At 43.7% G+C, this 13,906-nt stretch overlaps 1 protein-coding gene across 2 annotated transcripts in view; it reads left to right on the top strand.

Annotated features, from left to right (window-relative positions):
- The window catches only part of LOC137625819 (ankyrin repeat and SOCS box protein 13-like), an 83,070-nt gene that overhangs the window by 52,027 nt on the left and 17,137 nt on the right, over positions 1 to 13,906 (top strand). For both annotated transcript variants that reach the window (XM_068356696.1, XM_068356695.1), the window contains one exon: positions 12,700 to 12,823. In XM_068356696.1, the coding sequence (XP_068212797.1) occupies positions 12,700 to 12,823 (124 nt within the window). The remainder of the gene's footprint in view (positions 1 to 12,699; positions 12,824 to 13,906) is intronic.

Raw genomic sequence — 13,906 nt, 5'->3', positions numbered from 1 at the left:
GTGTCACTAGGAAGACGTTCAACAACCAGCAGAGGTGACTTGTTGTGACGCAGTGCGTCAACCTCAGCAACCCGGTAGGGTGTTGACTGCACAACCCAGACAGTCTAGACAGTTTCGGGTTGACGCTGTACTTCCTCGCGCACCCATGGTTGTTGACAGTTCACAGACTGTGCAGCAGTGCCATGATATTGCGTCCGGCTCCGTCACGCATCCACCAGTGCGACCGGATTCAGCGAGTCAGACGTTGCCCACTCCGTTGCCGTTTCCTCATCAGTTTCGGATGAGGAACCCTCTGATGAGGACGTTGCTGAACAAGACGATCAACCCCCAGCCCTGCTATCCATCCAGAAGATGCTGAAGAAGGAACGCTGCCCAGTCAGGCTGTGGATGAGTCTGGTAGGGACCCTGTCATCCGTGGATCAATTTGTGTCACTAGGAAGACTACACCTCCGTTCTCTTCTATACCATCTAGCTTTTCACTGGAAAAAGGACAAGACGCTAGAAGCGGTCTCGATCCCGGTTTCCGGAAAGATAAAGTCTGGTCTGACTTGGTGAAAGGACTATATCAACCTTAGAGAGGGTCTTCCCCTGACTGTTCAGACTCCCAACCACGTTCTCTTCTCGGACGCATCGGACGTAGGCTGGGGTGCGACATTAGACGGTAGGGAATACTCGGGATTATGGAACTCGAGTCAAAGGACAATGCATTTCACTGCAAGAAGCTACTGGCAGTACGTCTGACCTGGAAAAGCTTCAGGTCTCTCCTTCAAGGCAAAGTGGTGGAGGTGAACTCGGACAACACCACGGCTTTGGCGTACTTCTCCAAGCAAGGAGGGACCTACTCTCTGACATGGTACGAGATCGCAAGGGACCTCCTCACCTGGTCAAAAGGTCTAGACATTTCACTAGTAACGAGGTTCATCCAAGGCAACTTGAATGTCATGGCAGATTGTCTCAGTCGGAAGGGACAAATAATTCCAACAGAATGGACCCTCCACAAGGATGTTTGCAAGAGACTTTGGGCCACCTGGGGCCAGCCAACCATAGATCTCTTCGCAACCTCGATGACCAAGAGGCTCCCAATATTTTGCTCACCAATCCCGGACCCAGCAGCAGTTCATATAGATGCCTTTCTACTAGATTGGTCACATCTAGATCTATATGCATTCCCTCCGTTCAAGATTGTCAACAAGGTACTGCAGAAGTTCGCCTCTCACGAAGGGACAAGGTTGACGCTAGTTGCTTCCCTCTGGCCCGCGAGAGAATGGCTCACCGAGGTACTTCGATGGCTAGTAGACGTTCCCAGAACGCTTCCCCTAAGGGTGGACCTTCTACGTCAGCCACGCGTAAAGAAGGTACACCAAGGCCTCCACGCTCTTCGTCTGACTGCCTTCAGACTATCGAAAGACTCTCGAGAGCTAGAGGCTTTTCAAAGGAGGCAACCAGAGCGATTGCTAGAGCAAGGAGAACATCCACCCTTAGAGTCTACCAATCGAAGTGGGAAATCTTCCGAAACTGGTGCAAGTCAGTATCCGTATCCTCGACCAGTACCTCTGTAACTCAAATAGCTGACTTTCTCTTATATCTGAGGAAAGAAAGATCTCTTTCAGCTCCCAATATCAAGGGTTACAGAAGCATGTTGGCATCAGTCTTCCGTCACAGAGGCTTAGATCTTTCCAACAATAAAGATCTACAGGACCTCCTTAAGTCTTTTGAGACCACGAAGGAGCGTCGTTTGGTTACACCTGGTTGGAATTTAGACTTGGTACTAAGATTCCTTATGTCAGACAGGTTCGAACCGCTACAATCAGCCTCCCTGAAAGATCTCACCTTTAAGACTCTTTTCCTGATATGCTTAGCCACAGCTAAAAGAGTCAGTGAGATTCATACCTTCAGCAAGAACATCGGATTCTCATCCGAAAAGGCTACATGTTCTACAACTTGGTTTTCTAGCCAAACACGAGCTGCCTTCTCGGCCTTGACCAATATCGTTCGATATTCCAAACTTATCGTATGGTTGGAAATGAACTAGAAAGAGTCTTATGTCCTGTAAGAGCTCTTAAGTTCTGTTTAAAACCTTTACGAGGCCCGTCTGAAGCTTTATGGTGTTCAGTTAAGAATCCATCTTTGCCTATGTCAAAGAATGCTTTATCCTATTTTATCAGACTGTTAATACGAGAAGCTCATTCCCATCTGAATGAGGAAGACCAAGCTTTGCTGAAGGTAAGGACACACGAAGTTAGAGCTGTCGCAACTTCCGTGGCCTTTAAACAAATTAGATCTCTGCAAAGTATATTCGACGCAACCTATTGGAAAAGCAAATCAGTGTTCGCGTCTTTTTATCTTAAGAATGTCCAGTCTCTTTACGAGAACTGCTACACTCTGGGACCATTCGTAGCAACGAGTGCAGTAGTGGGTGAGGGCTCAACCACTACAATTCCCTAATTCCATAACCTTTTTTAATCTTTCTCTTGAAATGTTTTATTATTGTTTTTGGGTTGTCCGGAAGGCTAAGAAGCCTTTCGCATCCTACTTGATTTGGCGGGTGGTCAAAGTCATTTCTTGAGAAGCGCCTAGATTAGAGGTTTTGATGAGGTCCTTTAGTATGGGTTGCAACCCTTCATACTTCAGCTCCTAGGAGTCGCTCAGCATCCTATGAGGATCGCGAGGCTCAGTAAGGAAGACGTACTTAAAAAGGCAGAGTAATTGTTCAAGTCGACTTCCTTACCAGGTACTTATTTATTTTATGTTTGTTATTTTGAATAACTGCTAAAATGAAATACAAAATACTTAGCTCATAATAATGTCAACATGTAATGCTGGTCTCTACCCACCCCCCTGGGTGTGAATCAGCTATATGATCACCGGCTAAGTTTAATATTGAAAAATGTTATTTTCATTAGTAAAATAAATTTTTGAATATACTTACCCGGTGATCATAAATTAAAGGACCCTCCCTTCCTCCCCAATAGAGACCCAGTGGGCAGAGGAGAAAATTGGTTCTGTGTTGACATGGAGTATTTGAGTACCTGCTCGACAGATGGCGCTGTTGATGTACACCCCCACCTGTATAGCGATCGCTGGCGTATTTTGTCCTTAGGTTTTTCTGTCGGGCAGCAGAGCTGACAGCTATATGATCACCGGGTAAGTATATTAAAAAATTTATTTTACTAATGAAAATAACATAATTCATTTTTTGGGCTCAGCCATGTCGTCCTGATAAAAGGTTCCTTAAGGTAGCTTTCAGAGGGATGTTTTGCTACAGTGATACTCCCAGAGAATTAACCATAGGTCTCCAGAATTCCAACTCCTGGCACGAGTATTCTTAATATATCTTTAAGGATATCGCATAATATCTGGCGACATATTTTTTTGTGCGACACATAGCAATCTTACCCCGAATAGATTTTTCTCTTTGAGGGGGAAGAGTGGCGAACGAAGGGGAGCCATTATCAAGGTACCCGGTGGACCCCCTCCCTGTATTACTACGGCCCATTATTCCTTTGATCGTAGCATTTAAGCTAGGTGCTCTCCCACGTTTCTCTCGGTGTTGTTACAGTTTTCAGGAATATCATCATGCAATCTCTAGCATCTTCAGCCTCTGGAAAGTTGAGTATTTAATCTTTCCTGTGTATAATTTACAGCTCCCTTCTCGCAGTTAAATCAACATAATTTAGGTGTACAACATAATTTAGGTGTGTCAAGTGGAGCACTGCCATCTCCGGAGGCGGCCATTTTGAGACCGCTGTCACACGTCATAAATGCAATTATTTAGTTAGTAGTGCAATGTTCCCGGTATTTAGCTATAAAGAAAGTTTGTAGCTGGTTAGGCAAAATAATACTAGTGAAGATCGCATATACATATTAATATTTCCTCTTCCAAAATATAACGTTTCTTTCGTATACGATAGGACCCCAGTGGTATCACTTGTAGCTGCGGTCCCCACTCGAGTTAGGCTAGCCTAACCCGTTTGGTATACGTTAGTAATGTTAATCCCATTGTTTATCCTCTAGTATCGTTTCTATTAATTCGGTTGGGGATATACATATATCCCCTAGAATTATTGGTATAATTCGATACGCTTCTCTTTTAGAAAAAAGAGGATAAACCCTTCTTCCCCCCTGAGTGCCGCCATCCCAAACGGCAACCTTATCTTCCGTCATCGCCAACGTGTAGTTAACTCCGGCTTGACTTGGATAGTGTTTTACCGTCGATCTTCTTTGCCGCCGAGTATCCCAGCTTTGAAATATGACAGTAACTCAGGGTGTATTGTCTTGCAGCCGATAATGTCAACAACAGGGGAATCGTGTTTCCTCTGCCGGCCATGACGTTGTCGGCAAAGGAAGCTATGCTTCCCTAGTTTATAACCGAAAGTAGGCGGCATAATTGACGCCGCCTTTCTCCCTTGTAGACTATAAGACATGTCTTATAACCGACAATGTCGCCGGCAGGGGAATTCTTACTCCCCTGCCGCCCACGACAGCGTCGACTCAGGTAGCCATGCTTCCTTGGTTTACAGCCGAAAGTGGACGGCATACTTGCTGTCGCCTTTCTCCCCTGTAAACTAAAAGACCCTTTTCCCTCCCCCTTCTGTCCTTTAGTGTCGGCCTAGCCATCACAAATTTCCTTTGGCCGGTATTCTACAATCATCCCCGCTTGCCAGGCTGACTGAGTTGCCGGCCGGGCTCCTACAAGTGGCGGTTAGCTTACCGCCTCGACCAGTTCCCCCTTATGTCCTTCCCTAACGGAAGCGAATGCCCCGGGAGAAAGGCTGAGCCGGCTCTGACGGCTGCCGGTGGGAAACCGATTATACTGTTGAGAATTCTTCAGTCCTCTCTTGGACTGCAATCCACAAAACTTCGCAACCGGCAGTACAGCCTGCAGCAGAATTTGTGGCTGTATGGAAGCTAGAATCAAATGCATTCCTCCCCTTCCATTAGAACTCTCATTCTGGGAAGGAGGCTGTAGGAGGCAGTAGCCCCCTTACACTTCCAATTATTGTACTAAACTATAATAATACGGAATCCTCCTTTCCATTATTTCTCTCTCCCTATCAGTTAGTGCCGCCAGGAACTAGCCTAACCCCAGTAGTATACCGGTAAAACTACAATATATGACAATACAGTAGCCAGTACTTCTGCAGTATAATAATACAGCAGTTAGAAAACTACAGTATACAATGATACAGTAGTACAAGTAATTCTAACACACTCTGTGTATCCTTTCACAGTCAATTGTTGGGACTGAATAAAATGTTGTGAAGTATTCCTTCAACATCCTGATAAATCCTTGGATCATCGGGACTCTTATAAATCACCGATTCAGTATTAATATTCTACAAGTGGAGGAGTTAGTGTAAATATTCACTGACTCCAGCTCTACGTATGGGAGTTATTCCACTCTGTATTTTCCTTCATAGGGAAATTAGAATATTAATATTGACGGAGGTCACAGCAATTGCCTGGAGAGGAAACACAGATATGTGTCTTTCCTATTTCCTTTCTAGCTTACTATCCTAAGCTATTAAATATAATAGTAAGCAATACTATTTTCAAATATATGCATTTATATCAATGATATAAATAACCCAATACTCATTTCACCTTTTCTTTCCTTACAGGAGGAGCCAACGGTGAAGTGTACAGTCGTGTTCTGCAACCATAAGAGTAAGGACTTTTGTGGACGATGTGCAGGTCTCATGCCCTCTGGTCCATCGTATCTGAATCCCTGAAGTATTGGGACCCGAAGGTTTGCGCCATCTGCTCGGCTCTGATGACCGAGGGATTTGGAGAAGATATTCCTGACACTACAGAGTCAAGGGATACAACAAGAGAAACTCTTCGGAGGTAGGTAAGAGGGTTCCAGAAGAACTCTCCGGGACCTTACCTACCTAATGAAGCTATGAGGTGCCTTCTGTTCCTTAAGGCCCAATCCAACGCGGTTGTGCCCCAGGTACAGGTCCAACCACCCTTCATCCAACTGACAATGGATGCAGATATTAATAAGGCACTTGAAGGCATGGACATCCACCAGGAACAGATGTCAGAGGTGTCTGCCGACACCGAAAAGGACCTTCTACAAAAAGACCCGGAAGAAGATGTGGTTCAACCACCTACGGAGGAAGAAGGATCCGTGTCGACGGTAACTGAGGACCCTCAGTTTTCCGTAACGGCATATCAACCTGTGCTGTCAACCTCTTCAGCCCCAACTCCCCATCCGGATCCACTGATTGCCAGGAGCAAAGCGCTCCTAGTCGATTCAGCAGATGATGGCAGTGTTCCGCAAGGAACAGCAGGAGATTAAGTAAGATCTCAAAGAGACGAAGAAAGAGGTAAGAGAAGTGAAACGCCCTGGCGTTTTCTGAGGCTTTCCTAAGCCTCTTAACCCTTTTACCCCCAAAGGACGTACAGGTACGTTTCACAAAAGCCATCCCTTTACCCCCATGGACGTACCGGTACGTCCTTGCAAAAAAATGCTATAAAAATTTTTTTTTCATATTTTTTGATAATTTTTTGAGAAAATTCAGGCATTTTCCAAGAGAATGAGACCAACATGACCTCTCTATGACAAAAATTAAGGCTGTTAGAGCAATTTCAAAAAAATATAATGCAAAATGAGCTGGGGAAAAAATAACCCCTTGGGGGTTAAGGGTTGGAAATTTCCAAATACCCCGGGGGTAAAAGGGTTAAGGTCTCTGATTTACCTCAATGCTCCGAAACAAACCCCTGGAGGTTCATGGAGCATATGCCCATGATGGATGGGAAGCTCTATATCTCCAAGAAGTTGGGGGCCAAACCTCTTGAAGATCTTCAATTCTGGCCTAGCCTTTCGGCATACCCAGACTGTTACGTGAGACTGCGGGGTGAACCATCATCCCGTGAGGAGACGGAACCGAAGGAAGTCATCGTCTTTGAGCATGACAAGGCACAGGCTCTCCTGTCCAAGACCCTAAAGGGAGCTGGATACACCAACTCCAAAGTCTCAGCATTGAGCAAGAGGCATCCTACCTTCATTGCTCCTTCCTCCAGAGCCTTCCCCTTCTCGGTGAAAGCTCTTGACTTTGTCATAAAAGCAGTTGATGTGGGCAAACCATGCCCAGTGCTAGAAGAATGCAGACCATTATTTCTAGCTATGCCTACCTGCGAGGAGAAGTGGAAAGAGGTTCATCTGACCTTCTCCGTCTCTAAACTGGATCCGGAGATAGCAGGTCAGCAGTTCAATGAGAACCTTCCAAAACTGCCGGGGCATCTTTTGAGAAGGGAACAGGAGACAAAAGAGAGACAAGCCTCTTCTTTGTCTCTTCAGAACTGCATGGAAACTTGTGCAGGCCTTTCCAATGCCCCAGACATGTACATGGTCTTAGCCAAGACTCACATGGGTACCCTTGTGAAGGATTTGCATGCCTTTGTTAGGTCCAGGAGGGCCTGTAGAGAGCATGTGTTTGCCGCAGCAACGGTCAAACACGAACCCAGGAAGCTGATTACTTCATGTATCTGGGGCAAGGACCTCTTTCCACAAGATGTGGTTCAGGAGGTCATCGCCAAAGCCGCCACGGAGAATAGGAACCTTCTCCATAAGTGGGGCATGTCTTCCAAGAGGAAATCATCCTCAGATGCTGGTCCCCAACCTAAAAACAGGAAGACAAATAAACCACGCAGACCTGCACAACTTCCAACCGTGACCATGGCCACAGTGCCCCAAATGGTAGCTCAGCCGCATACCACCTTTCAGATGGTACCCCAACAGCTAGTATCTCAATCACCTGCATTTAATCCAGGCTTTGAGAGGCACACAACTACCTTTTGCCCGCACAAAGGTAGAGGCTCAAAAAGAGGGTCCTCAAGAAACCCCTCAAGGGGTAGAGGAGGACGCAGTCACGGAAACAGATCCTCAGGAACATCTCAGCAGTGAGAGGCTCTAAGTAGGAGGGAGATTCTTCCACTTTTGCCTGGGCCCACAGCCTAATCAAGAATGGACTCGGTTGAAAATGGAACAAAATTCCACCCCCTTTTTCGCAATTCTTCCAACACTCCATCCCCTTATTGGAAGAATGTACCTCAGAACTCTTGAACAGAAAGGTAATAAGGAAAATGAAGTCCATCAAATTCCAGGGAAGGCTGTTATGTGTTCCCAAGAAGGACTTGGACAAACTCAGAGTCATTCTAGACTTGTCTCCACTCAACAGGTTCATCGAGAACAACAAGTTCCGGATGCTTACCTTACAACACATAAGGACCCTTCTACCAAAAGGGGTGTACACAGTCTCAATAGACCTGGGAGATACTTACTGGCACCTACCAGTCAGCCGCCCCCTCTCCTCTTACCTAGGATTCAGGCTACAGAAGGTGAAGTATGCCTTCACAGCCATGCCCTTTGGGCTAAACATAGCCCCAAGGATATTCATGAAACTCGCGGATACAATCGTCCAACAGCTACGCTTAGAATGAATTCAGGAAGTGGCATACCTGGACGATTGGCTGGTGTGGGCAGCATCCAAGACAACCTGTCTACAAGCAGCCACAAAGGTGATCCAGTTCCTGGAACACCTAGGCTTCAAGATCAACCGCAAGAAGTCTCGCCTTTCTCCAGCTCAAGAGTTTCAATGGCTAGGAATCCATTGGAACTTCCAGTCACACCGTCTCTCCATTCCACCGAAGAAGAGGAGAAAGATAGCGGGATCTGTCAAGAGACTACTGAAACTCAAGAAGATTTCAAGATGCCAACAGGAAAGAGTACTGGGTTCTCTCCAGTTCGCAGCAGTAACAGACCCAGTGCTAAAAGCACAATTAAAGGATGCATCAGGAGTCTGGAGAAGATACGCATCAAACGCTCGAAGAGATCAACAAAGGTTGACACTGACCCTATTGCGCACGCTTCTAAGGCCGTGGTCAACAGTCAAGAGCCTGACACGAACAATTCCATCACAACCACCTCAACCATCAGTGGTAATACACACAGATGCCTCCCTGGAAGGATGGGAAGGCCATTCCCAACAAAGGAAAGTGCAGGGGAGTTGGTCGCACCAGTTCAAAACCTTTCACATCAACATCTTGGAAGCTATGGCAGTCTTCCTGACGTTGAAGAAGCTATCCCCTCGCAGATCAGTCCACATCAGACTGGTCTTGGACAACGAGGTGATAGTAGAATGTCTAAACCGACAAGGCTCGAGATCACCTCACATCAATCACGTGATGCTAGCCATCTTCCGCCTGGCAAGGAAGAGGAGATGGCACTTATCAGCAGTTCACCTGCAAGGGTTCCGCAGTGTGACGGCAGATGCTCTATTCAGGCGAAAGCCAGTAGAGACAGAATGGTCCCTAGACGCAGACTCATTCTCCTTCATCTTGGAAAAAGTCCCAGAACTGCAGATCGACCTCTTCGCAACGAGCGACAACAAGAAACTACCTCGATATGTAGCCCCTTATGAGGACCCTCAAGCAGAAGCAACAGATGCCATGTCTCTCGATTTGAACAGATAGAATCAAATCTATCTGTTCCCACCAACCAATCTCTTGCTGAAGGTCCTCAACAAGCTAAGATCCTTCAGAGCAACAGCAGCAGTAGTGGCCCCCAAATGGCCCAGAAGCAATTGGTTCCCTCTAGTTCTAGAATTGAAACTGAGGCTGTTCCCTCTACCGAACCCAGTTCTATCCCAACTGGTTCAGAAGTCGACTGTCTACGCTTCATACTCAAGAACCAACAACCTACATCTCATGATTTTCTCGCCTTAGCAGCCAAGAAAAGGTTTAGGATCTCAATAGACAACATCGACTTTATAGAAGAATACAAGTCAAGTTCAACTAGGAGATGGGTTTCCTTTGTAGAAACAAAGAAACTTACAGAAATATCAATAGAATTCTGTCTCCTTTTTCATCCACCTACATGAACAACGCCTGGCTTCCACCACAATAACTGCGTGTAAGTCAGCTTTGACTAGACCTCTTCTTTACGCCTTTCAGGTGGACCTTTCAAGTGAAATCTTCAATAAGATACCGAAAGCATGCGCTAGCCTCAAACCAGCAACCCCTCCAAAGCCCATATCATGGTCATTGGACAAAGTCTTGCACTACGCGTCGAACATGAACAACGAGGATTGCACCCTAAGGGATCTAACACAGAAAGTGATATTTCTGTTTGCTATAGCCTCAGGGGCTAGAATTAGTGAAATAGTGATCTTATCCAGAAATGAAGGCCATATTCAGTTCACAGAAGAGGGAGAACTGAACCTTTTCCCTGATCCTACCTTTCTTGCCAAAGACGAGCTGCCCAACAAAAGGTGAGGTCCTTGGAGAATCTGCCCTCTGAGGGAAGATGTCTCTCCATGTCCAGTAGAGTGTCTTGAGGTCTATCTTCGAAGAACTTCAGATTCAAGGAGGGACAGCTTTTCTGAGGCGAAACCTCAGGATCAAACCTATCCCTAAAACAACTGAGGGCGAAACTCACCTACTTTATTCACAGAGCGGATCCTGACAGTACACTCGCAGGTCACGATCCAAGAAAAGTTGCTTCTTCATTGAACTTCTTTCAACACATGGACTTTGATAGGCTCTGCTCATATACGGGTTGGAAATCATTCAGAGTCTTCTATAAACATTATGCGAAGCAAGTGCACAAGATAAAACACTTTGTGGTGGCAGCAGGTAGTGTCATAAAACCTGTCGTCTAGTGCTGCGATGAACAGTGGACCGTTTTGGGACTTGACAGTGTATCGGGTGAACAGGTGTTAGCACCTTCGAGTGTACAGTAATACCTTTTAGTAAAATCACTATGGTGATTTATGGACTGTTCTATATAGGTGCAGAATCTAACCAATAACACCAGTGCCGTGTGAACATTTGTAAACAGTGTTGAAGCATATCCAACATCTAAGTGAAACCAAACAAATTAATTTCACATTATTTAGTGGCATTTAACAAATGAATTAATATACGTATATTCTTCCCTTACAGGTTAAAATTATATATATACCAGGATGTTCATATATGCAGGCTAGATTCCTTCTCATGATACATTAACATATTTGTTTTTGGCTATGAAAATAAAAAACAAAAAGAATGTATCTGCATCTTCCTTATCCTCAGATTTACAAATAAATATGTCCAGAGCCTTTCTATTTTCCTTTAAATAGAAATCTTGTTAGAAGAATTGCCAAAGAACAACCAGATAATCTCCAAGAAGTTTCCCTCTTGTTCATACACAAACTGCAAACTTTGAATCCTTATAGTCGAAGTCGACAGTTTCCCTGCAGGGGGCAGGAAGCCCTAAGTTAGTTCCAAACTTAGTGGATATGACAAATAACGGTAAGGTCATACATATAAAGGTCTATAGTCCATTTCTTTTAGCGAGTCATATTTGCACCGACTCGCTACGGTGCCCTTTTAGCTCGGAAAAGTTTCCTGATCGCTGATTGGTTAGAATTATCTTGTCCAACCAATCCGCGATCAGGAAACTTTTCCGAGCTAAAAGGGCACCGCTGTGAGTCGGTGCAAATATGACTCGCTAAAAGAAATGGACTGTAGGAGACCATATAAGGAACTCATTCAAAGTAAAGGCACTTATACAAATCTATAGATATAGTACTTTCAAGTTAATTCTCTGGTAAGCTTCCATCAGGACGACATGGCTGAGCCCAAAAAACGGATTTTGAGCAAAGCGAAAAATCTATTTTTGGGTGAGATAGCCATGTCGTCCTGATGGACCCACCCTTCTTTCAAAAAGTAAAAAAACAGGAGAGACCCCACCCGAAACTATATCTGCGGCTATTCCTGCTTAAATGCAACAAGGAATAATGGGCCGTAGTAGTACAGGGAGAGGGTCCACCGGGTACCTTGATAACGGCTCCCCTTCGTTCGCCACTCTTCCCCCTCGAAGAGTAAAATCTATTCGGGGTAAGATTGCTATGTGTCTTATCAAAAAATACGCCCCCTGATATTATGCATTATCCTTAAAGATATATTAAGGATACTCGCGCCAGGAGTTAGAATTCTGGAGACTTATGGTTAATTCTCTGGGAGTATCACTGTAGCAAAATATCCCTCAGAAAGCTACCTTAAAATTTAGCAGTATTTATACCTTTAAAATGGTGCTTTAAGGAGCATTTCACGGAGCGACACAGGTTGAGCCCAGAAATAGATTTTTCCTTCGTCAAAATCCCTTTTATACAAATGTATAATATTTGGAAGTAAAAAAAAAACATTATTAGAGTTTTTATCATCTTTTATCTTCAGAATTCAGTAACCACAGTGCATCTCGGAACGTTATGACCGCTGTTAAGAAAGTTTGACTGTACACCGTATATGTTACTTTCATAACTTCAAATTTTACGAGGGATAGTCATGGTTTGGTAGTTTGCATTTTAGTCATAATAAAAACAACAGGTTTCCTTTTAAAAGAATATTTAAGTTTTCATAAAATCTATGTTATTATGCCATTTTATGCTGCACCTAGATTCATGCTGCTTGGAGAATACTGTATGCTAACTTGCTTATCCACTGACAGGGTACTGTAATTTCAACTGCACTGCTAGCTAATACCATGTACACATATCAGTCTTAATACCATGTACTCATATCATACTCTAAGTTCATATAATTAAGTACAGTAATAAGATTGTCTAAGCAGATATTTAAAAAAAAACAGTTTGTTCATTCTGAAATACATATAGAAAGTTTATTAACCTAATTTTCTTAAAATTTCAGGTGTAAAGGTTAATGCCATAAAGAATCACAAAACACCTCTACACTATATTGCTATGAACAGTAAAAGTATAGATGCTGCAAGGGTATTACTACAGTATGGCGCAGATCCCTATCTTAGAACCAAGTAAGCTTATATTTTATTCATGTTGTCCGTTGTGATTCATTGTCATAAAAGTTTTCTTTAAACTCCAACCCAAGTTCAATCCACATTTTACATGTTCGTAAATAATGGACATGTATTTTAAAGTTAGTAGCTCATTAACAGTTACAAATTAAAATTATTGCAGATTGTTATTGAGCTTTTTGAGTAAGCTATGTTAAATCAAAGCTCACTGCAATCCAAAACGTGATGCAACTATTCAGCTCCTGCTGAAACTTATGAGGGATATTAAATGTTTGTCTTCCATGTTCCATAGGAATCTTATGATTCAGTATACCACTCTATTAGTCTATGTATAAAAAGATTTCTAATTAGCTCTTACACTTTAGCTAGGGGCAGGATATTTGAATTCAGGCTATCAGCTCAGTCTTCTATCCTGGAATCTGTTGGTCGTAAAGAGTAGACCTGATCTTAGAAAGGCAAGGGTTTTGCAATAGGAGGACCTGAAGTAATTCAAGAATGCGAGGCTCGTGGAGAGACGATCATCTCCATAATGTGCTGTGTGTCATCAGAACCCTTACTCAATGGTACACTAGAACTGCATGGAAAAACTTGAAAGTTTTAGCCTAGTGTTTGAAACATGGCACATAGGCTTGAATTGATGCCTTTGCCTGAAGTCTCATTGGTGTTCTTAGATTTCACAAATATACTATAAGGGTAAAAAACTTATGAACATGATACTATCAACCCCAGAAAGCTTGTTAATAGCTAGAGTGGTATTATTATAATCCCCCTGTAATCATCTAGCTTTGTCTACTCTGGATTTTTCCCTGCACTGAACTTTAGTTTTTGCTTTATGTTTGTAACTCTTTAAATGGTCACCTACCAGCTGAACATACATCTGTAAAAAGAATAAATGAGTCATATTCCTCACAAAGATTTTCCAAATCACAATCTTGTCTTCAACAGGAGATAAAAAGAAGATAAGGATCATAATCACACAAATAGTAACACCCATGAACAACCCTTACAGGCATTACTATCAAATCTAGAAGAAGACATCCCCTATTATAAGCTAATAACCTAGATCACCACAAAAACACAATG

Source organism: Palaemon carinicauda, chromosome 33 (genome assembly GCF_036898095.1).
Source record: "Palaemon carinicauda isolate YSFRI2023 chromosome 33, ASM3689809v2, whole genome shotgun sequence".
Taxonomy (NCBI): Eukaryota; Metazoa; Arthropoda; class Malacostraca; order Decapoda; family Palaemonidae; genus Palaemon; species Palaemon carinicauda.
This window is presented reverse-complemented; position numbering and strand designations above follow the sequence as displayed.